At 52.1% G+C, this 23,793-nt stretch overlaps 1 protein-coding gene across 6 annotated transcripts in view; it reads left to right on the plus strand.

Annotated features, from left to right (window-relative positions):
- Window positions 1–23,793, plus strand: part of Smarcd3 (SWI/SNF related, matrix associated, actin dependent regulator of chromatin, subfamily d, member 3) — a 31,844-nt gene that overhangs the window by 5,952 nt on the left and 2,099 nt on the right. For 2 of the 6 annotated variants that reach the window (XM_051203238.1, XM_051203237.1), the window contains exons 2-8: window positions 19,751–19,962; window positions 21,716–21,758; window positions 22,414–22,536; window positions 22,654–22,812; window positions 23,015–23,110; window positions 23,262–23,363; window positions 23,515–23,676. In XM_051203238.1, coding sequence (XP_051059195.1) covers window positions 19,760–19,962; window positions 21,716–21,758; window positions 22,414–22,536; window positions 22,654–22,812; window positions 23,015–23,110; window positions 23,262–23,363; window positions 23,515–23,676 — 888 coding nt within the window. In that variant the 5' untranslated portion in view covers window positions 19,751–19,759. Of the gene's footprint in view, window positions 1–12,408; window positions 12,534–16,771; window positions 16,993–19,750; window positions 19,963–21,715; window positions 21,759–22,413; window positions 22,537–22,653; window positions 22,813–23,014; window positions 23,111–23,261; window positions 23,364–23,514; window positions 23,677–23,793 lie in introns of those variants that run through there. The other 4 variants (XM_051203232.1, XM_051203233.1, XM_051203234.1 and 1 more) reach the window with 4 other exon arrangements.

The following is a 23,793-nucleotide window of genomic DNA, read 5'->3' on the forward strand; positions in this document are numbered from 1 at the left end:
GAGGCAGGGGAGGCCTTGGCTCCGAGGAGCTGAGGTCCCTCTGGGTACAGCTGGCCTTCTCTGCCCTTGTCTGACCCCTCTGCCCATTCATGTGCTCTCAGCCCTAACAACTGGTCTTTCTCCTGCAGCTCCGCCTGTCAGGATGGCTCTCCACAGTCAGACACACTCCATGTTCAAATGTTGCTATGGGGATGGAGAGTTTCCCTCCCTCTGACTTTGGCCTGGACCTCTGGGATTGCAGAGAGTAGACCTTATCTGCTCCTAGCCCCTGTGCACTGCTGTCCTACACACCATCTCCTCTGAGGGACAATTGGTCCTGCCCTTCCAGAGAGGCCCCTGAGGGCTGGGCAGACTTATCATAGAAGACTGTGCTGCCTCCTGAGCTGGGCATGGGGATGCATGCCTTCAGTCTTCAGTGCAAGGCTAGCATAATGTACTACATAGTAAGTTAAACACACACACACACACACACACACACACACTTAGGTGGGAGCATTATTTCTCCAAAGTGTCTTGTCTGCAGCATTGATCACAAAGCCTTTCTTTCTGTAAGGACTCACTGCATATGAGTGCAGAACACTCTGCATGAAACTTGAGCTGGGAGCAGCCCTGGTAAATATTCAGCCCTGCTTTCTGCAGGTTTCATCTGCAAGCCCTGTAGCACCAGGTCCCAACACCCATTGGTCAGCTTGGCGTCCACACTGTCCTATCCCCTGAACTCTCCTAGGGATTGATCTTTGTTTAGTTCATCCTTATAGCCAACACCTCCCAGTCTGTTCCATCTGCATATTGGAGAGGACTCCTTTCTTGTCTTTCCTACAGGTTTTCTTTGTCTTATTTGTGGTGCTAGGAATTGGAGCTGGGGTCATGAGCATACTACAGACAAGCGCTCTACTACTGAGTCACATGCCTAGTCCCCAAGGTTCTTCTTTTAACTTACCCCAGTCTAGTCTTGCAAGGAACATCACTGTGATTTTTGGCCCTCCCTTGCCTCTGTTTCCCCTCTTTACCACTGCCCTACACTTTTTTTTTTTTTCCATACACTTTTTTTGAGCCAGAGTTTCATGTAGCCTCAACTTGATGTGTAGCTGAGACTGGTGTTGAACTTCTGACCTGCTGGCCTCCACCTCCCACATGCTGGCATTACAGTCATGCCTTATGCAGTTCTCAGGTTTGAACCCAGAGCCTTGTGCATGCTGTGCAAGAACTCTACTAACTAAGTTACAGCCCAGGGCTCCTGAGACACTTGAAAGTACCCCCTCTAGGGCTCAGTGGCCTAGCTTTTGAGGCTCTCCAGCCCCTGCCTGCTGCCTCAGCCGCACTTGGGCCCTGGGAGCAGGGGACCCAGGCACCTGCAGGAAGTAGATAGAGTTTAGCAGCTGGGTGGACAACTGCAGCTGGTGTTGTTTGACTGTCTTGGTGGTTTTAAAACTGTTTCCTGATTTAATTGGGCCTCAAAACACTATGGTGCAAATGTGGTTAGAATTGCCAGCACTTTTAAGACAATTACACTGAGGCTCAAAAATCTAAGTCATTTTCCCAGTGGTCAGGGCTAGAGTCCCAGATAGGGTGTCTCCACCACTTCTGGCCCTCAGAGCTATGCTGTGCCCAAACCGTGCTGGCCCTCAAAAGGACAAACAGCCAACCTTTGTATAGAGCCTCTCTACCCCAGCCCCTCTTCCTTAACAGCATTGGGGCTCAGAGTCAAATGTTATTTATCATCTCACACAAAGCCCAGACCACTCTCTTGTAATCATAGCTGGGCCCCCAGGGCATTTGGGTTGTAACTGCTAAAATAAGGAATTGGGGGGGGGCAATACGGAGAATTGACACTGTGTCCCTTTAGAAGAACCAGCCTCTCTGAAAGGAACAACTCTTCCTCTACCCTCTGGACTGGTTGACTTCAGGAACCATGTCACTAAATTTCTAAGTGATTCTAGAGACCTGACTTTTCCTATGAAATTTCCCAAATTTTTAAGAGTGGCACCAAATAAAGATTTCAGACAGTGTGAGGTCTGGAAAGATGGCTCAGTAGTTGAGAGCTTTTGCTGCTCCATGAGGACCAGACTCAGCTTCCAGTACTTACATAACAAGCCAGGCATCCATGAATGCCTGTAATCCCAGCTCTGAGAGATGGAAATAATAGGATCACCAGGGTGGACTAGCTTCCAGCTTAGCCAAGAAAAATCAAGTCCTAGGCTCAGGGAGAGATCTTGCCTCAAAGGAATAGATGAAGAGTGATAGAGAAAGACACCTGATGTCCTCTTCTGAACTCTGTGTACATGCCTGCACATATATGCCCACACATTTACACAGACACATAGAGATGCACGTGCATGCATGCATACATACATATATACAAAAATAAATATTTTTGAAAGATGTTGTGTGGCCAAAGCAACACTCAAATCCTCTCGTCCTACTACCTGTTATCTCTTCTCTCCCTCAGCCCAGAACCCAAATCAGCTGCCTCAGAAGTGCATTTCCATTTGCAGGTAGCTGATGAAGCTCTCTCGATGTAGTTAGGGTATGATATATAAGGAGGGCTGGATGGGTGCAGTGGTGTACTAGTGGCTAGGTAACCATTAGCCCTAAGCAGGAAATGTGCTCAGTGAGACCACTCTGTGTCCTTTGCTGGTTATACTGGCATAAGCAGTCCCACCAGAGCTGAGTTAAGACTAAGGCACAACACTGGCTGGATGTTACTATTATCAGTTTGTTTCATAAGAACGAAGATGATCTGGGTGTGGTGGCTCCTATAAGTCTATTTGGGGAGACTAAAGAAAGAAGATCAGAGTTCAGGGTGATTTCTCAGTACTGAGGAGGCACAGGCATACAGATCTATGTTAGTTCCAGACCAACCTGGTCTACATAGTGAGTCCCAGCTAGGGCTACACAGGGAGACCCTGTCTCAAAAATAAGTTAATTAATTAATAAAAATAAAGAAAGAAAAAGTTCAAGGTTAGCCTGAACTACAAAATAGGATCCTGGTGATGCATGCCTTTAATCCCAGGTGGGTTTTTGTGAGTTTGAGGCCAGCCTGGTCTGCAGAGCTAGTTCCAGGATAGCTAGGGGCTACACAGAGAAACCCTGTCTTGAAAAAAAAAAAAAAAAGTGGGGCATTGGTGGCGCACACCCAGCCTGATCTACAGAGTGAGTTCCAGAACGGGCTCCAAACCAATACAGGGAAACCCTGTTTCAAAAAACCAAAACAAAAATAATAATCCTGTGAAAATCGTATGTATGTATGTATATATGCATGTATTAAAAAATAATTGAAAACAAAGTCCAGTATGCATAGAGAAGTCTGTAAAGAGACTTTCTCCACCTTTTGTCCCTTTTCAATACTAAGTGAAAAGACTTAGATGAGCAAAGATTTGGTTGAAGACAATTGTCACATTTCCTCAGACTTGTGAATGCCACACAGCTGGAGATGGTAACTGTATCAATACTGGATCCTAGAGGCTCCCAACCAGTCCAGCAATGAGCTGATTCTCCCAACATACATGTTGGCAGGAATAACCAAAGTTCTATCTCTGAGTCCCAGGGACTGTTTCACAAGCATGGAGTGGGCAAGTGTTTAGGCAAGTGGAGAGAGAAAGGGTGTGAGGATTCAAGGCACATGGGGTTATGGGATGTGAGTCCCAAATGAAAAGCTGTCACAGTGATGGCCCTATGCCCTGAAGACAATGTTGTCATGACATCTCATGTGCTTATGCTGCTCACACTGACCCAGGCAAGGTGGGGTACACCCGTTCTCATGTGGAAGACATTGAGACTTAGAGAGATTCATATGGAATACTCAGATTCAGTGTGATTGTTGAGGTGCTGTCATGGGACGAACTACTGGGATGTACATGTCTAAGGTGTGACATTCAGTGCTTTCCAGAGAATAGACACCACGTTCAGGTTCCAGGTCAGGGACACAAATGGAATGGCAGTATGAGTGAACTAGTGTGCCACAGCTGCAGGCCACGTCTCCCTGTACCCCTTTACACTCCTCTATGCACATTGCCCTGAGCCCAGAGCACACTGGTCATAGTGGATCAGGACCTTACCTGTGACGCGTGATTACACCAGAGTCTGTCTGTCTGTCTATCTGTCTTTCTAAAATTATTTTATTTTTATTTTATGTGCATTAATGTTTTATCTGCATATGTGTCTGTGTGAGGGTGTTAGAGCTTTTGGAACTGGAGTTACAGACATTTGTGCCATGAAGATGCTGGGAATTGAATTCTGGTCCTCTGGAAGAGCAGCCAGTGCTCTTCACCACTGAGCCATCTCTCCAGTCCCATAGAATCTCTTTCTAAGTTCACATTCTGATACACTGGACATGTCCAGAATTAGGGGCTCACTATTCAACCCACGCAAGGGAGGGAGCTTCAATAGCTGCTTTCAGAAAGATCTCGAGGAGATTAGTGCCATGGAGCTCAAATCTCTGGGAACCAAGGCCCTGAGGGACAAATGGACACACTGCGATTGCTGAGGTGCTGGAGGGTGAGACCCTGGTAGCCTCCTAGCCCTAGGCCTCCTCATGTGGGAAGATGCAGAACCCCGTGTGACACCAGTTACCCTGGCACTCAGTGCTGCTCCTCCTGAGGAGACCCCAGCTCAGACACTGCAGCCAACCATGCCATTGCCTTCAGCAGAGGGGGACACAGCTCCACTCTTGTCACCATTCACTCATGCCACCTCCTTGTCACGGGGGCTGGGAGGGTTGGCTAACTGAGGGCCAACTAGGGGATAATAGCTTCATTGTACCCTAGGAACTCCCATTGCTGTCTTAGAAACTTCACTGCAGACCCCCTCCCCCTCAAGACCCTGTCCCATGCCTTAGGCTTTGGGACAGGCTATGGAGGTATGCTACTCCACCCTACCTTGTGGCCAACACTGCTGTCATTCTAGGGCACTGCCCCAAGGCTGGAGCAGGTATCAGCTCCTGAAACACATTTGTCTTCAGGAGTGTGACTTTCAGCCATAAAGAGCTGATTATGCATGTGCAAAGGCCCATGAGGTAATAGGGGCTCAGTGAGTTGGAGAACTGGACAAGAACTTTGGATTTAGTTAGTGTGATGGAAGCCATTGTCAGTTCTTAAAAAGGATGTACTGTGTTCCCAGTCACCTTTTAAAATACTGATCTGGCCATGGTATAGGAAACAAGTTGGAGAGAGAAGGGGTGCAGAGATGGGTCAGGGAAGAAATGAGGGTGCCCAGACCAAGATTGGCCGTAGGCAGATGATACAGTTGGACTTGGAGGATCAGGAAGAGACAGAACCCTAACCCTAACCCTGTGGTGAGTATGAGGGCAGCAGAGAAGAGGATGTTAATGATAACAGAAAAACATGGGAAATGCTGGGCCCTGGTGCTGGCCCGAGATAACCAGCCAACTTGCCACCTGGTGATGTAGCTGGAAGGGAGGGGAGGCTGGACCTTCCTGCAGGTAGAACTTGGGAAACAGACGCATGGCTTCATGGGATGTGGAATGTTTGAGAGCTGCTGCAGTGACCTCACTGGCAGCCAAGTATGGAGGGGGCTGTGTGAATGTAGGAACACATCGCCTCTTGTCTGTGGCTCTCACTTGGGTTTGAAATTGCAGTTATAACCTCAGCCATGATTTGAATCAACAGCCCCTGCCCTCAGCTGTTTTCTTTCATGAAACAGGGTATAATGTAGCCCAGGCACAGAGCTTGCTCTGTAGCTGAGGTTAGCTTTGTACCCTGATTTTCCTGCCTTTACCCCCAAGTTAGTTTTTTAATTAAATATTTGGGGACATCTTCACTCCCTCCTCCCACTTCTGTGTGCCTATGGCCTAAGGCTGCAATTCAGACTGGATGCAAAGAGGCCTATAGCTCAGTTGGTACAATACTTGCCTAGCAGGAACAAAGCCCCAGACTCAAGCCCCAGCACCTCAGAAGCAGGCTGGATGGTGCATACCTATAATCCTCCTAGGATTCAGGAGGTAGAGGCAGGGAAATCACAAGTTCAAGGTCATTCTCAGCTACATAGAGATTTCTCAGCCTACTTGGGTTACCTGAAACAAATGAAAACACACTAGAGGCAGGCTCTGCTCCCGACTCAGCAGATGCCTGTGTGTCAGCTGTAATTCTTACTGGTTAGTCCTGACCAAGCTCTCTGGACACCTGCCATCTGTTCTCATCCCATCATTCGTAAGACCCTCAGCAAGATAAAGCCCAAGTCCCCAAGCCTCTCCCAGAAGAAGGGTACCTCTCTGTGTGCCACAGAACCATGGCACTCTACTACCCACGCTTACCTCATCCCCGTGGGGCTTTCTGCACATCTAGTGCAGGCAAGATGGCTTCTGAGCCTCACCTTTCGGATGCTGCATCCCTGATTTCTCTGCAGAGCCTGAACAGGCTCCTGTCACTAAGCCCTCCACCCATCTTGTCTATTCAAGGACTACAGAGGTCCCCAGAGGTGGGGGCGTACCTCTCTTGGCATGGACACTCGCTCACAGTATGTAAAGTAGGGCGCACTGAGTTCACAGGCCAGCTTTTATGTAGATGCCTCTGCTGTTTATCCCAACTCAGATCTTGGACTGTTGGTCTTGTGGGTTTGTCTGAGGTTCATGCCCAGGGCACATACTCCTATGTGGCTCCTGAGTGTTCGTCTGCTTCCTGTAGCCCCTTGGCACAGCCTTTCTCAGGTATAGGCCACGGGCTTCCCATGCTGTGACCCATCTGCACTGGTGTAGCCCTAGGCTGTTCTCTGCTGGGATGTGTCCAAGGATTTGGGGAAAGTCCAAACTCCCCAGGGATCCCAGAGCCTATCGTAATTAGTTATTCTGAGTAATTGCCTGGCTGTTTCCTAGGGGCCCTGGCCAATCTCTCACATGCTCCCTCCAGGGCATTTGTGCAGCTTTCCCACTCTCCTCTCTTCCCCAAAGCTGAAGGGCGCTGGGGGTCTTTTGCTGCCACTGTGTCTAGCAGGGGTCAGCCAGCAGCAAAATTAGCTGGGACTGCACTATGAAGTAGAGGCAACCCAGGAGGGCAGTGACACTGGGGGACTAAGAGAGTAGCTCTGTGTGGGGTAAAGCATTGGGCCTCTCTGTAACCTCAGCCATTGTGAGCCAAGACAGGGCTTCCTGTGTTGCAGATAAGGAAAATGAGGCTCAGAGGTGTCAAAGAACTCAGTGCTGAGTCAGATGTGACCCCAAGACACGACTGTAGAGCTGAGGTTCTCTTCTGGGGTCAGTCCCTCATTCCAGAGACAGGGGTCAGTGTCTGGCTGTGTTTTGTTGATCCCCCTGGGGAAAGAGTCTAGTAGAAGATGCTGGAGGCCAGGGATGCAGGGATGCTTCAAACACTCTGCAGTGCATAAGAGAGCTACCACAAAAAGACACTCTGGAGCAGGAAGTATAGCTCAGTGCTAAAGAGGCTATGCTTGTCATCCTACCCCAGTGCCAATGGTACCAAAGTTGAGAAAACATGTTTTACAGCCTCAACTCAGAGCATCACACCATGTTACCTGCAGAGAGACTCCATCCACGACAGTGGGTTAGTACCATAGAGGATGACAGGACAGGTCAGTGGAGCCAGGTTGTCAAAGCCCTGACCCCAGACAGTTGATTGCCAGGTCAGAGTGACCAAGCAAGGGCCAGTTCTAAGAACAAGGCCTGTTGCTTGCTACTGCTTGCTGCCAGCTGCCACCAGTGTCATAGAAAAGGGTACTTGAGGACAGGTGTGGGATACCAAGCCAGTTCAGACCCTGAAGACAGGCCTATCCTGTTCCCTCCCTCTGGCTCAGGGAGGTTGCTTAGCTGCCACCAGAGCCTTTGACCCCAGGTGTACTTATTTCTGCTCTCTTAGACTATACTGGAGATACAAGGAGATGCAGAACTCAACTGTGAGATCCTTGTTCATGGACATGCATGAACAGTTCATGGACAGTCCTTATTGCTTTTCAACCCTATATACTTTCACCAAGTTCCACACAAAATCTGGGAAACCATGGAGATAGCCTATTTGGTGATTACAGTGCATGCATGAGGGCCAAAGATTGATCTCTTGCTCATGTAAAAAGCCTGGACATTATAGCACACACAATCCTAGTGCTGGGGAGAGAGTTAGGCCCCTCTCTGGGGCTTGCTAGTCTGCCAGCTTAGACTAATCAGCAAGCTCCAAATGATTTTTAAAAAAAAAAATCCAAGATACACAGTTCCTGAGTTGACTTCTGGCCTCCACATACATGCACACCTGCATATATACCCATGCATATGAACATGCAGTATTCATGCAAACACACGGGGAGGGGGAGAGAGAGGGAGGGAGAGAGCCATAGTCTGTTCCACATAAGCCAGCCTATTGAGGGCCAGGGTAGAGTCCCTGAGTTTCCCAAACTTATGATTATCAAGTGATGCCAGGAAGGCAGGGTGGGGTGGTGTGTCCTGAGGACAATAAGCTTCTGAAGCATAGCAGCCTAAGGTGAGGGGCAGGGAGATATGTGGACATGATGACTGATACACATGCTTCCTCATGTTATACAGATGCACACATATGTCTAGCCATAATCCAGGAAAAGGGGCACAACAAGGAGCTTGTTCCAAATTTAACCAAGATTTTACACAGGAGCTGAGGAGACAGCCATAGTGCATTGACATTTATCTTAGACACCAGGGTGGTACTTCTTTGAAGATTTATATTCCCAATGTTTGGAACAATGTGCTTGAGTTTGGGGGTGTGTTTAAGAGATAATTGAGCCGGGCAGTGGTGTCTCATGCCTTTAATCCCAGCACTCTGGAGGCAGAGGCAGGTGAATCTCTGTGAGTTCGAAGCCAGCCTGGTCTACAGAGCTAGTTCCAGGACAGCCAAGGCAACACAAAGAAACCCTGTCTCAAAAACAAACAAACAAACAAACAAAATTAACAAAAAGAGATAATTGAAGGTAAATCAGCTTTAATGCAGAGGCTTCCAGGAGTCTTGATTTCCTTGCTTGTGCGCTCTCTCTCTCTCTCTCTCTCTCTTTCTCTCTCGGGAGTGGGGGGTGGTGTGTGTCTATGTGATTTGTTTTTGTTTTTGTTTTTTTGAGACAGGGTTTCTCTGTGGCTTTGGAGGCTGTCCTGGAACTAGCTCTTGTAGACCAGGCATGTGTCTATGTGATTTGTGTGCACATGTTTGTGCTGTGTTCCTGCTGTGTAACTAACTGAACTCACCTGTTCATGTGTGGAGGCAGAGGTTGAAGTCAGGTATCTTTCTCTGTTGTTCTTCACTTTAGTTTTGAGAAAGTCTCTCTGTGAACCTGGAACTCACTGATTGTCTGGACTCGCTGGCCGCTCCAGGGATCTGTCCATCTCTGCTTCCCAAATGCTGAGGTTACAGATGAACTTCACTGGGCCAGGACTTCTGTGCATGTTCCAGGGATCTGAACCCAGACCTTTATACTTGCATGGGGAGCATTTACTCATTAAGCCATCTCCCAGTCCTTTGGCACCCTTCATTAACAAGGCATGTGTGTGGAAAGGTGGGGATGCCAATGTGTAACTCTGTGACTCCTGGACAGGTGTGTCTTCCACAGGAGATTCTGGGGAGGCAACTTGGGATGAAGGGGAGACCCAAGGACCTCTGTATTAGAGGTCTGATGTGCAGGCCAGGTCTGTAACAGCACAGTGACTTTTAAGTCACATGGCTCAGAGAACACCTTTCTTCTTATCTTTTGACTAGAAATCCTCTCCGGCAGGCACCTGAGGTGTCTGTGAGAACCAAGCAGCTAATGTGTGTGAAAGTGTTTGGTCAACAGTGAAGAGGTCCTATGCAAATGGCAGTTGTGTTGTTATCACTGAGATAACACTGGTTCAGTTGGGAGCCTTACCCAGCATGCAAGCATGCTTCAGTTCCGAACTGACTGGAGTGGACATCTTCATTAGATTTCAGCCTCTGTTATGTCCAAGATACTTGAGAGTTATAAGCAAACAAGACAGCTAAAAAGCTGAGTCTGCACACTAATGGGGTATGTGTGGTGGGGTAAAGCTGGGGAGAAAGGCATTAATATAAAGGAGGGGTTATGTAGTCTGGAGGAGGTCTAAAGTACTGTTGAGGGAACTGAGTAGAGTAAAAGCAGTAAGGGGCTTGGAGGGAAGAGAGGAATGCAGGTTTCCTTTAATTATTTAGTGTATTTATTGATAGTGGGTAGAGGTGGGCGTGGGCCACAGTGCACACAGGGAAGTCAGAGGATGTGCCTGAATCAAGGTTTGCTCTTACACTCTCCCCTTGAACAATCTCCTCAGCTAGGTGCTACAGGTTTTTATTTTATTTTGTTTGAGACAGGCTCTCACTGTGAGCTGTAGCTGGCCTGAAACTTACTGTGTAGACCAGGCTGGCCAGAAACTCATAGAAGCCTTCCTGCCTCTGCCTCCTGAGTGCTGAGATTCAAGGTGTGCACCCTCATGCCCAGCCTAAGACTACATACAGTTTTCAATAGGAGTTCAAACTGTGTGTGCGTGAGAACAGATCTTCTGGAGGGGAGGGGAGAGCCCTCCCTACAGGGAGTAGAGGAAGAGCACCCCAGGTAGAAGAGGCTAGAAAAGTACCTGGGTTCCAAAGAGGCACAAGAGGCCTAGAGCAGCCCATGGGGAGAGTCAGGAGGCCAGAACAGAGTGTGGAGAGCTGGGGGTGGTGGGGTGGGCTGCAAGACTTGTGCCTTACTGGAAATCAGAAGGGAAGCCTGGGGGGAGCCCAAGCACTCACAAAGTATCCCTTTTGTGCTTTTGGTTTCTTTTATCAACTGTGATTTTTAATGATGGGTGGCAGCATCCTGTTCTTGACCATTAGAGATGCTGCAGCTGTGGGAGGCTCAAGCCTCACTGTTTTTCCCATTCTTCCTATGTGTACATAGATGCACACATGCAGCCCACTGTGTTGAGTGCCTGTTTGGGCAACCCTCTGATTGCAGTATCTGCAGCAGGCTGAAGCATGGTAGCAAGATGACCACTTAGCACTTGTGGTTTTGACCTAGGGAATAGCAGCAGTGGTACCAGTGAGACCTGATAGAAGGCTTTAGGAGCTGAGCCCTTCTCTCTTGGTTCCCCCATATTGAGAGGGAACATGAGGAACAGGACAAGACATAGCCTGGGGATCGGAGGTGGCATTGGACAATGTGGAGGCCACTGGTGTTCCTGACGGACACTCTCAGCAGGATGTGCATCCACTAGGATTTGAGTTCAAGGAGAAGTGAAGATAGCAAAAGCAGACATGCAACTGTGTGAAGCAGGGTGAGGAGAGTCCTTTTCAGACAGGGAAACAAGACTGTTGTCTGCCGGCAGGAAGGGTTTGGCAGAGACATTGAAGGTGCGATGAGGAGAGAGGATAGTCAAGAGGTATATTCACACAAGGTTAAAATGGTACATTACGGGATAAAGTTGGCCCGCAGTGTGGCATGTGGTAGAGAATTGGTTTAGCATACATGAGGCCCTGAGTCCTATTCCCATCACTCTGTATCTTCCTTGTATTGCCAGAGTTCAACAGGGGAGAGTGAGATACCAGATGGCATCCTGGCCAGAGGTGAAGACAGGTGTTTTTCCCAGGGTGGGCAGAGGCATTCCTAGGGACACAGTGTTAGAATTGAGGACATGAGCAAACCTTTAGGAAACCACCGGACTTCTTCCCGAATCTGGGTTCTCAACTTCTTAGCAACAAATACTGAGGATGCCAGTGGCATCTGTAGACAGATGAAACAGTCAACTAGTCTGGTACATGAAGTGGTAGACTCCCTTAAAGTGCCAGGCATTTGGATGCTATGTGAGGTTGACAGAGGGTAGTTTCTCGGAGGGTGAGAGGGGCTCTACTGGGGATGATGAACTGCCCCACAGAATGGGCCCAGAGCGCCACCATCGGCTCCAACTCGCAGTTTTGTGTGTCCAGATCTAGGCCATGCCTCATCCCCACCTTCACCCACAATTTTGTCCCGAGCGTTCTCATATCTAAGCCATACCTATGAGGCGCTGATCGAGGAGGAGGTGCGGTGATTCTGTGTGACATATTCTTTCTTCTCAGGGTACTGCCTAATTCAACCACGAATACAACCCGTCTACAGGCAGAGCCACACTGGGGTGCAGTGGGATAGCACCCTTCAAGACCCCGCAGAAATATGGCCTTACACACCTGCAATATCCTCAGAGAAATGGGCATCTAGCCTGGGTGGCTTCTTTTTATTTTTTATTTATTTATTTTTTTATAGCTTCTTAAGCTATTCAGAGTGACCTGCTCCAAGAGACCACCTAATTAATGGAGGCCTTGATGGGGATGAAAGAAAACTGGCTGTGAATCCATAACGTGCCTTCCCTCTAGGCCAGCGGGATGCTCAGCCCCAGAGGCCAGCTCTGCGCTCCTCCTGCGGCCAGGAGTCTCAGCTCCCCCATGTTTGCAGTTCATTGTGTGTGCAGTGTGTGGGGGTGGGAGGGTGTCAGGGAGCATCCCATTAGACTGAACAAACCCACGCAGGCAGAGAGGAAGGAGGACCTGTGCATCCCGCTAACCTCTATCATGTACCTGCCCACAGCGCAGGACCCTGGGGACCCCACGGTAAGGTCTTTCCCTCGTGGCAGGGGGCCCATGGTGTGGCATGTGGTGTTGAGGGCACAAATGAGGTGTGGCAAGGGGCACAGTGTTACTCTGAGGAAAGGAAGGAGGGAGGCCGGTGTCCCTGAGGGCTTCACAGAGGAGTGGGTAACAGCAGCCCAGACCTCAGAGCAACACCCACTGGCTGTGGGGCTCTGTCTCCTTCTCTTTCTGCCCCCCTCCTCTCCCCTCCCCCCCTCTTGTGTGCCTCAATTCTTTTCTGTCTGTGAGCAGGAATCCCTGTCAAGTCTCTCTTGTTACTCCTGAGGAAGCAGGAGCAGGCAGATAACAGCAACTCATCCAAGGTCACAAAACTACTTTGGTGTCCTATTTTTTTTCTTTGTTTTTTTGTTCGTTCATATTTGCTCTCTCTCTCTCTCTCTCTCTCTCTCTCTCTCTGTGTGTGTGTGTGTGTGTGTGTGTGTGTGTGTGTGTGTACACGCTTGCAAAACACAGAAGGCAAACTTACACAGAGACAGACCCCTTATAGCAGCAGGCTGTGTGCTGGGCACAGATGTGCCCTGACACTAACAGGAGACACACAGGGATCCCCCAGAAAGATTGTATCTGAGTTTCTCAGGTGTGGTAGGAGTGGAGGCTGCTGGGGTCTCAGAGGCTATGAGGTCTCCTACCATGCCTAGGGACTGGGCCAGGCCCTAAGTTCTAGCCAGAGTTCCTTGGGGACTTGGAGCTTAGTCATCAGACTCTGGACCCCCTGCCATGTCCCAGGATTTAGCAGCCAAAGGAGAAGGTTGTGTGCTTAGGTTAGGGATGGGCCAGGTCACAAAAATCAGGAGGCCTGGCCCTGAGAACTCTAATGGGTCTGTCTTTACACTCCCTTCCCGCCCCCGATAAAATCACGGTAATTGTATTCCTCTGAGTGAAGTTTTACTGCTGGGTATAGGGAAAGCTGATAAAAGAAAGGGGTCTCTCTGGCAAGCTGTCCTTTCTCCCTCTTCTCTCCTTTGTTCCTCCCCCACTCCCTCCCTTCCTCTCCCAGCCAGCTTCCCTTCGCTTCTTCCAGCCCTCCATTTCCCCTTCTCCACCTCCTCTTCAACTCCCCCCACCCTTCCTTGTCCCCAATCGGGACCTCCACTGAGGGAGGGAGCACAAGACTCTAGGCTCGGACTGGGTCTAGGTGGCCATCATCCCGCAGAGAAGGAGTTAAGTCTCTTTCCCGCATCCCTCCTCCCTTCTCCGCCTCCCCTGGTCGCGGCGGAGTCCTGCAGCTGGGCCCTGGGCTGACCTTCACCGGGAGGGAGACCGCAGCGCGCATGCTCGGGCTGGGGACCAGTGCGGGCAGAGGGAGGGCGGTGAGGCCGGCGGTCCGGGCCCCCAGAGCACCGGCTGCGGCCGCTGGCTCCGCACGGTGGGGGGCGAGGCGGTCGGTCCATCCCGCGGGCCACGGCGCAGCGCTCCCTGCGCGGGGAGCGGCGCTTTGCCATTTGGTGCTGGTCGTGCTTCTGCGAGGGAAGGAGAGATGGGGGGACGCCAGGGGGGACTCCGGCTCCAGGCTGCCGTGCAGGCCGCCCTCCCCTTGCCCCAGACACACTCTAGGCCTGCCCGGGTGGGGCCTGTACCCTGTCGGGTTGAAAGAAGTCGCAGGCGGCATGTTGCTGCCTAGCGCTCTGGTGGCACTGAGTTGGTGGGGATCCTAGCCTTTGTGAGGAGGGCTCGCTGGCCATGAGCTCCCCCACTGAACTTGCTAGAAGAGCATGTTAATGTGTATGCTGGCTTGTGACTCCAGCATCTCGGTGGGGGAGGTCAACATGTATGTGCAAATCCATGTGGCTCCTTGTCCCTGTGACGGTTTGTCATATATATGTCCCTAGATACGTGTTTGGGGTTGTATACCCACGGCTGCCATTTGGCAGTATAATGATACCCCAACCTAGACTGGTGGCTCCAGAAGGGCCTTATCTATGGACCTGACCGATGCTCTCCATTTCCTTAGTACTGGTTGCACTCAGCCCTTGATAAAACCACCTCCCATAGCTCTTTCACTACCAAGACCACCCCTGTAATCTCAGCTACCTCACAGATCTGGTACCCCTCCTTCTGTCTTCCCATACCCCCAAAGCTGAGATGCAAGTCCACCTACTATCTTCTCCCAAGACATAGCTCTAAAAGTTGAAGACACCCAGCTTTTCCTAAAGCCTAGAGGTGTCTACTTAACTCCCAGAACCTCCGAGGCCCTGTTAGAATTAGAGGTAGGAGTAGCTGTGATGGCTGAAATCTTCAGGTATATGCCAGAGCACCAGCTGCATCCACTGGCCTACTAGACTTTGCACATTTTCTCAGCTTTTGATGTTATGGAGTTCCTGTACTCAAGCCCAGGGAAAACATGGGCCCAAGCCAAGGTTCTGCCCTCAGGAGTCACAAACCCAAATGAACCTGAAGCAAAGGGCACATGAAGCATGAATCCAGCCCAGTTTATGGGCAAGATAGATGATACTGGACATTTGGAGAAGACCAAAATGTATTCCCAAGAGTGAGGCCAGGAAAAACTCCCTGCAGGAAGCAGGGTCTGACCTGGGCCTTAAAGGGTGCGTGCAATGGGGCAGGGAGAGGGCAAGTGGGGGCATTACAGGACTAGCAGGTGAGTGGGGGTGGGGAGGTAAGCAATGGGCCCATGCAGATCAGCACTCCAGCTGCCTTTACAGCCTGAGGCTGCTGGTCAGCCCACCCTGAACCAGTGGCTCCCACAGCATCTGAACCAGACATTCTGTCTAAACCCTTCACAGTGACAGTGGGCACCTGAAGGGGCAAGGACAGCCAAGCATACTAGCAAGACCTACAGGAAACTAAGGTGCTGGCCAAAGACTCCTGGAAGAATGTTCCCTCTGTTTACATGTCCTGGCCAATGAAGACATTTTGAAGGGCCAAAGGTTAGGACCCCTCCGTGCAATGCTGGGTCTTGAGGGCTCAAATTTTAATGTGTTCCCACAAATCCCCTCAGGCATTGTCCCTCCTTCATCTGAATCCTGACAGCTACAGCCCCAGGAAGCTCACAAATGTGACCCTTAGTTGTCCCAAAGCCTGCGGGCTCCTCCTCCAGAAGGTGGGAACGGGCGTGGCTTCTGGCATGGGCGGGGCCTGAGTTCAGTCTAGGGATCTCACGATCTGCCCCCTTCTTTCCGTTCCTTCTCCACTCCGGGGTCGGCCAGTTCTCTCCACACGGTCCTTTTCGGGGCTCCCTCATCTTCCCACTCCACACTCCTGCTTTCTCCTCGGTCCTGGAGCGGACCTCACCATCTCCAGCCTCTCTGAGTCTCCATGCCAAAGCCATCAAGCCTTGTTTGCCTCCCTCTTTCCTCCTTACCCACCCAAGTGGGCCAATCCATGCCCCCTTTTTGGAAATGCTTCCCCTATTGCCCTCACTTTCTCACACAGACACAAAGACTCACAAGCCCAGAAATAGATTCCCACAGAGCTGAAAGACACAGGCCGTGTCCTGCCCCGCACGCACGCACGCGCGCAGGCACGGCGCTCTTGGGGAGGAAAGCACATAGACCCGGCGTTTGTCAGTGCACGCACATAAACATCCACACCCACAACCACTGCGCCGTGCCACAAAGGCGTGCAGACACACGGTGTGCGAGACAAGGGCACAGACATCTGCGGACGCCCGAGAGCCCGCCTAGCCCGGCACACCCACCGCGGCCGGCCCTGGGACGGGAGCAAGGCCTCCTCCCGGGCCCGGGCTCCCCCCAGATTCCTTCCAGCGAATGTTTCCCTACTTGGCCTGCCTGGTCCCTGGGGAAAGGGCCTCAAAAATGCGGCAGGAGCCACTTGGGGGAAAAAGTTGGAACTGCCTGTTCTCTGCCTGGCCCGGTCGGCGAATTCCCTAACCGAGAAACTATTTGTGGAGAAGGCAGGGTGGCCGGCGAGCCCCCGGTCACCTCCCTTAGTTGTTCCCTCCCCGTGCCGCCACCGGTGGGCCTCCGGCGGCCTGGGCGCTGCGCCGTTGCCCATCTCACAGCCTCCGGGCGGATCGGCTTGTTTTGCCGCTTATCTGCGCCGTTTGAACCACGCGGGGTGCACGGGAGGGCTGCTCTGTCCCCGCCGCGTCGCAGGCAGACCCCAGGCCGCCGGACTATTTCTGTCTTATCAGTGCAGGAATGCGGCAGCCGCGGCGGCGGCGGCGGCGGCGGGCGGGCGGCGGCGGCGTGGGCCGTGGGCCGTCAGGGCAGCCCTGAAGGGGCCCCCTCCCCACTCCGCTCGAGTAGAAGTGTGAGAGAGCCCAGCAGGACTCAGAGGGGAGAGTTGGAGGAAAAAAAAGGCAGAAAAGGGAAAGAAAGAGGAAGAGAGAGAGAGAGTGAGAGGAGCCGCTGAGCCCACCCCGATGGCCGCGGACGAAGTTGCCGGAGGGGCGCGCAAAGCCACGAAAAGCAAACTTTTTGAGTTTCTGGTCCATGGGGTGGTGAGTGGGGGAAAGTTAGCGGGGGAGGGTGAGCGAGCTGGCTCGGGCTGAATGGAGGGATGATCGGGAGGGGCCGCCGGCGCGCTCTCGCTCTCGCTCTCCCACCCCTTTGGTTGGGGGGCGCACGGTCATGGCCCAACCCTGGGACCTTGCCGCCGCCCTGGCATCCGAACACGTCGCCAAGCGGTCGGCTGGGGATGGGCGCGCGGTGGCAGGGAAGAGAGGCGTCGGCTTGGGCTCTTGTCAGGGGCAAGGGATGGGATGTGGGCACTGTGCCTCCCCCCGAGAGGTGGGTTCCCTCTGTAGCTGACACGTCGTCCGTTCTTTTACTGGTGGGCCCAGGTGTTACCCCTGCCCAGGGGTGGGGGTGGGGTGGCGACTGGAACACACAACTAGGGTTGGGCTGCCTGTTGTCCTGTTCATCCACTGGGACAGTGTCACTCTGACTGGGTCTGAGGAACTAGGAGCAGATGACCCTGGAGGCACCTGAGAGCAAAAGCTCTCTGGCTGAGCAACCTCTGCATCCTAGCAGGAGGGTCCTGAGGACTTGGCCCTGCTGTCAGAGCTGAGAGAGGCCTACTTGAGAGATGAACCCCAAGTTAAAGGGGTCAGGGGATTTCTTAGCAGGCTCAGCCACCAGAAGTTGATGACCTTAATACCTCAAAGGTGTGAAGGGATGGAGTTGGGGACTTGGGGCCTAGAGATCCAAGGGATAACACTACACTGTCCTGCCACAGGCGTGTGAAGACTCATGAGAACCTGAGGAGGTAGATGGCTGAGTTGAGTCCGTGGCGAGCCTGGCTGTAAGGGGCTCCAAGCTTGGAGATATGTGATGGAGGCAAGAATCAGTCAAATTTACTATGGCCAAATTTGGTTGTGACTCCAAGAAACATGTCAGTGAGAGAGGCAAGGGCCCCCAAACTTTTGACCCCTTGTGATGTTGATGCTGGTGGCAGAGCCCTGAAGGCTCTTTCCTCTCAGTGCCTCTCAGGGCCAAACCAGACAGTATCAGTGGTCTTGATGAACAGGAGAGCAGCTGATAGGGAGGAGAGCTACCCTGTGGCAGCCTGACCACAGGGGTTTCTGGGGTGCAGTTCCCAAGGCAGTCCTGTGGGTTAGTGGAGTTACCAGTCCTACCCTAGCTGCTTGGGGGAGTTGCTTTAAAGAGTCCCATCCAGTGAAGATGAGACTGTTCATATGGATGTGAATATGACCAACATGGAGGTTCAGTTCTTGAGTGATCCAGGCCCCCTTAACAGGCCCCCTTAATAGCAGTGGGGAATGGCTAGGCCTGAGCTTCCACCCTGGTGGCATTTGGTGGTATGAGTGACAGAGTCAGGTGGCATGGGGGAGGCAAACTCAGGGACTGGCCAGTTTCATTGCAGAAGAGATGGGCAGGGACAGCTGGTGGCAGAGGGGTGGAGACCTTCGGGATGAGCAGTGGGGGGGAGGAGCCTGGGGGTGAGGCTTGGGGTTTCTTGGTCCTGGGTTGAGATGAGGACTTGTTCTGTATGTGTTTTTATGTATTGAAACAGGGTCTTCTGTAGCCTAGGATGGCCTTGAACTTAGTATATAAGAGAGGATGGTCTTGATCTTTCTGTCTCCACCTTGAGATTGGGATTACAAGTGTGTGCCAGCATGTGCAGTTTATTTGGTGTTGGGGACTGAAACCTGGGCTTCACTTGTATTGGGCAAGCACTACACCAAGCTACATCCCTAGGCTGAGATGAGGGTGTTTAAATAATAGGATCTGTACCACCACCCCCATCACCTCCTTGTTCTTCTGAACCACTCCTACTCCTGATAAATCCCTAACCCTCAACTCCCTTCCCAGGCCTGGTGAGTGGGCTCTGAAACACTTGCATTTACACCTCACCTGTTTTGATTGACTGCCCAGAGATAGTGGCCGTGGAAATACAACCTGCCTCATTTCCCTCCAATTTTTACCCTTACTAGGACGGGGTGGGGAATGGTTATCTCTCTGATGTAGGCAGATAGGACAGAGAAATGGATACCAGCATAGATGCAGCTTTCTTCAACCAGCCCTGCCTTCTGGCAGCCCACTTCTAGTCTAGTTCCCCACTTGCCACTCGGGTGCCCTTGCCCAGCCTCTTGTATCACCTTGGGAGAAATGAAATTAAGGAGGCAAGCTAAGTCAGAGACCTGGAGTCAGCTGAAGGGGTTATTTGAGATCAAGTGTTCAAACCCAGGGCGCTGAAAGGGGATAGGGGCTCAAATACAAAGCCCCAGAAGAGGGTTGGTTGTGGAAATCAGGAAAGCAGCGGGAAGCAAGGCCGGTCAGGTGCTGCCTTTGCCAGGATGAAGGGGGTGACCTTGGCGAGGTCGCTTTTCTCTTTGAGCCCCAGTTGCCCCGTCTGACAATTGGGAATGAAAAGACCTGCTCTGGCTGGCTTGCAGAAGACCGTGCGGATGTGAACATCCTTTGAAAGGTTGAAAGACGCCATTAATATTCATTTTTGCGGTACCTTGCACGGCTCCGAGGCTCGGCTATGCCCTGGGCAATTGCCTGGCTTCAGTTAGCTTCCTGCAAGGAGGCGGCGAGCCCCCTCCTCCAGAGCCGCGCAGATTCCCGCGCCCCCGCCCCTCCCACCAATCACTCCCACTCCTTGCTCAGCGCAGGGTTACCAGCCCCGGGTCTTGGAGAGGGGCGGGGACGCAGCACGCTGGCCTGGGGGTCGGGACCGAATCTGACCTGTCGGCGCCGGTTTTTGCTTCACCTCCCGCCCCACCCCCCCAGCGCCCCGGGATGCCGTCTGGAGCCCGAATGCCCCACCAGGGGGCGCCCATGGGCCCCCCGGGCTCTCCGTACATGGGCAGCCCCGCCGTGCGACCCGGCCTGGCCCCCGCGGGCATGGAGCCCGCCCGCAAGCGAGCAGCGCCCCCGCCCGGGCAGAGCCAGCCACAGGGCCAGGGCCAGCCTGTGCCCACCGCCCCCGCGCGGAGCCGCAGGTGAGTACCCCCCCCGCCCCGCGTGGAAGGGCGTGTAGGGGTGGGCAGGCAGAAGCCTCGGGGACCAGGTGGGTGAATGATGGGTTTGGGAAGCTGAGGAAGGATGTTAGCAGCGAGCAAGTCATTGTGGCTTGGACACTCTCTGGGGAGTGCTTAGGGGGCACTGGTCTGGTTCTTTTGTGCCCACAGTGGAGACAGGCTACGACAGACAGCTGCCAGTGTCCCTTCTCTGCACGCACCCTTTGCTCTTCTGCTTGTCACTTGCTAAATCCTTTTTCACATCCTTTACCCCAAGTTCTGGATGATGCTTCAGTCTTTGGGGAGAGGCAGGGCTGGCAATAGACTGAGGGCTGAGCTTTAGCTGCGTGATTTCTAAAGTGTGGTCCTCTGGTACCTCCCTGCTAGCCCGGATCCCTGAGCCCCAGGCTTCGTCAGAGCCCCTCTAGATCTCCACAGTCCTATCTTGGCAGTGGGTGTGGATAGACGTTGTAGCCCCTCTGAGGGACCAGCTCTGCCCCCAGGCCACCGGACTAGCTTATTTGTCTGAGAAGTTGGTGGCACTCCCATGGCCCCTGCTGACTGTTGGCAAGATCCCTATGGGCATCAGTATTTAGCCAAACACGCATGCTTCCTTTTGCACAACAGATGGGTTCTTATGCAAGGTGTGATATCAATTTTACCTCGTTATTAAGTAGTTTTTACACACCAAGGAAAATCGTTTATAGGCATCCCATGATGAATTCTTTTACAAAGTGAACCATTATCTTGTTTAGCAAATAACTCTTTGATTTGTTGTGTATAAGTTAAGAGTCTTGTGTGAACAATTTATTTGAAATCCTTTCACTAGAGGCTGGCCCAACCTAAGAATGTTTTGTTTTTCTTTTCTTTCTTTCTTTTTTTTTTTTTTTTTCTTTAATGAGTTGCTTGCCTGGCCATAGAATGGATTTCTGGACAGGGAGGGGGCAGTGAGTGGAAATGCCACATGGGGGCAGTGTAGAGCTATCCTCTAGGCTGTATGTTCTCTTGGCCAGCCAAGGGTTTTCTGGGATGCTTTTGAAGGTGAGAAGCATCCAAATCCCAGGTACTATCTGCCATAGGTACAGCCTCTTTGGTTTCAGTGTTGAGTCACACTTATATAGAACACTCCTGCACATTTTCAGGGTGTGTCCCTTGGTTGGCAAATGGTCCAAGACCACAAGCTCCTCCTGCCCTTAAACAGTCCCTTCCAAGCCCAGAGCAGCAGGAGTACCAAGCCCCACCAGCTTCACACCACACCACGATGGCTCCAGGAACCAGGTGGAAGAGCCATCTCTCCCCCTCTTGGAACGCAGGCTGTCTTGGGCATGTACCTCCTGCTTGGCAGAAGAAGGTCCTCAGACGTTGTCTCCTCTCTACTTTCCTCCCCACCTCCCAGCTTTTTGCAAACACTTCTGCAGTCATCTATTGGCAACATCTCTTCTTACACTAGTTCCTCTTAAGTCTGAATTTCTCTGGTTCTGAGGATGTATGTGGCGCAGTATGAGGTGGTGGTGGTGGTGGGGTCCCAGGCCAGAGAAAGGACCAGTCAGTCATCCCGCTTTCCAAAGGGAAGTACGAGCTCCACATCACTGTTATAGCCCTCAGACGGGCAGACAAGCAGGCTGTGGGAACCCCAGCCAGGCGGGCGGAGATGTCGGGATAATTTAGCAGGTGGCCTCGTTACTCCCAGATCTGTCGCCATGGTAACCTGTTTTTTTCTTTTAAAAATGTACAGTGCCAAGAGGAGGAAGATGGCTGACAAAATCCTCCCTCAAAGGGTGAGTGCCTTTCACAGCAGCCCCCAGCCGGCCCCCATCCTCTGCTGCTCCGCCCTTCCAGCCTCCCTCAGGAATGATGCTTTGGGCTCAGCTCAGCGTCATAGCCACTTTCACTTTTTGTTTTAAAAGCTCATTAAGAAGTGAGGCTCCCTATAAGGGAGGGTAGGGCGGGACTAAGAGAAGGAGTGGCGAGCCATGGAGGGAGGAGGGGCAGAGCACAGGGCCTGAGGTTAAGAGGGTTGAATGCCAGTGGTTCAAAGGCATAAAGGCATGGGACAAAGAAGGGACAAGAGACTGCTAGGTGATGGGAACAGAAGGTAGCAGGAAGTCCTGGACATGGGAAAGGGTAGCAGGTGTGGGGCCAGGAGGTAACAGGATGAGGCAAGGCACCTGCTGAGCTGCTGGTTGCTGCCTCCTTCCCTGGTGATGAGATGCATGGATTTTCCTGGAGGGAGAAGCAATCTTTATCTACATACAATGAGACTATATAATAGAGTCATGGGGACAAGTCCTCTCTGCACTTTCAGAATTCCACACCCTGAAATCAATCGGACAGCTCCCCTACATGTCCTTTGTGTCCTGTGATCACAGATCAGACACACGTTCTGCATGGCAAGATTGGCTGACCCCTGCTTCCACTTTGTTCCTCCTCCAGATTCGGGAGCTGGTCCCTGAGTCCCAGGCCTACATGGACCTCCTAGCATTTGAGAGGAAACTGGATCAAACCATCATGCGGAAGCGGGTGGACATCCAGGAGGCCCTGAAGAGGCCTATGAAGGTGCCTTAGTGTGGGGGTAGGAAGAGGGCTCTAAGTGCCCTGTTCAGGAGGAGAAAGCAGGGTACCCCTGGGTGGATGCACACAGCCCTTGTCCTGTGCTACACTTTATTTCTACAGCAAAAGCGAAAGCTGCGCCTTTATATCTCCAATACTTTTAACCCTGCGAAGCCTGATGCTGAAGATTCTGATGGCAGCATTGCCTCCTGGGAGCTACGGGTGGAGGGGAAGCTCTTGGATGATGTACGTCCTGGCCCAGGTCTCTCCAGGTGTCCTGGGGTGGGTATGGGCTGAGTCAAGGACAGAACTAAATGTCTGTACTGGGAGTTGGGTAGTCAGCCCTGGCTGGGGAGGGTGGGCCTGGGGACAGTCTGAGTACAGAAGACTGCCTCTGAGCATACTACCTGCCTGCTGCCAACTTGGCCCATTCTGTGTCCATGGTCCCTGTTCTGCCCCCACAGTCCCTGTCACTTTCCCACAGCCCAGTAAGCAGAAGCGGAAGTTCTCTTCCTTCTTCAAGAGTTTGGTCATTGAGTTGGACAAAGACCTTTATGGCCCCGACAACCACCTTGTTGAGGTAAGACAGATTGCTTCTGCTCTTGAATCACCGCCTTCCTGCTAACCCAAGACCCTCAAGAAGCTACAGATTTGGAATGAGGACCACCCTAAAGTCCTAGGCCCCATCCGTCCAGATAGATCTGTAGGTGACCTAGCTCTCCCCTGGACAGTGGCACCGGACACCTACAACACAGGAGACAGATGGGTTCCAAGTGAAGAGGCCAGGGGACTTGAGTGTACGCTGCACCCTGCTCCTTATGCTGGACTATCAGGTTGGTTTTACCCCTCACCTGCATATGCCACCCAAAGAACCCATTCTTTCTACCCATCTCCTCTAGGAGCATGCTGCCAAGGACCATAAGCCCCACGCCCAAGTCCCACTTTCCCCCCTTTGATCTAATTGTCCTGGTAACCTTTTCCCAGCCTCCCCAGTTCAAACTGGACCCCCGCTTAGCCCGGCTGCTGGGGTTGCATACACAGAGCCGCTCTGCCATTGTCCAAGCACTGTGGCAGTATGTGAAGACCAACCGGCTGCAGGACTCCCATGACAAGGAATACATCAATGGAGACAAGTATTTCCAGCAGGTAACAGATGTCCTAAGCCCCAGGATCCAGAGAGCAGGCACAGTGACCTAGCAGAAATGCCCCTCAAAGGTAGCCAGGATCAGTCAGGGTCATGGCCTTAGAAATAAGAGCAGGGTC

Source organism: Phodopus roborovskii, unplaced genomic scaffold, assembly GCF_943737965.1.
Source record: "Phodopus roborovskii unplaced genomic scaffold, PHOROB, whole genome shotgun sequence".
NCBI lineage: Eukaryota > Metazoa > Chordata > Mammalia > Rodentia > Cricetidae > Phodopus > Phodopus roborovskii.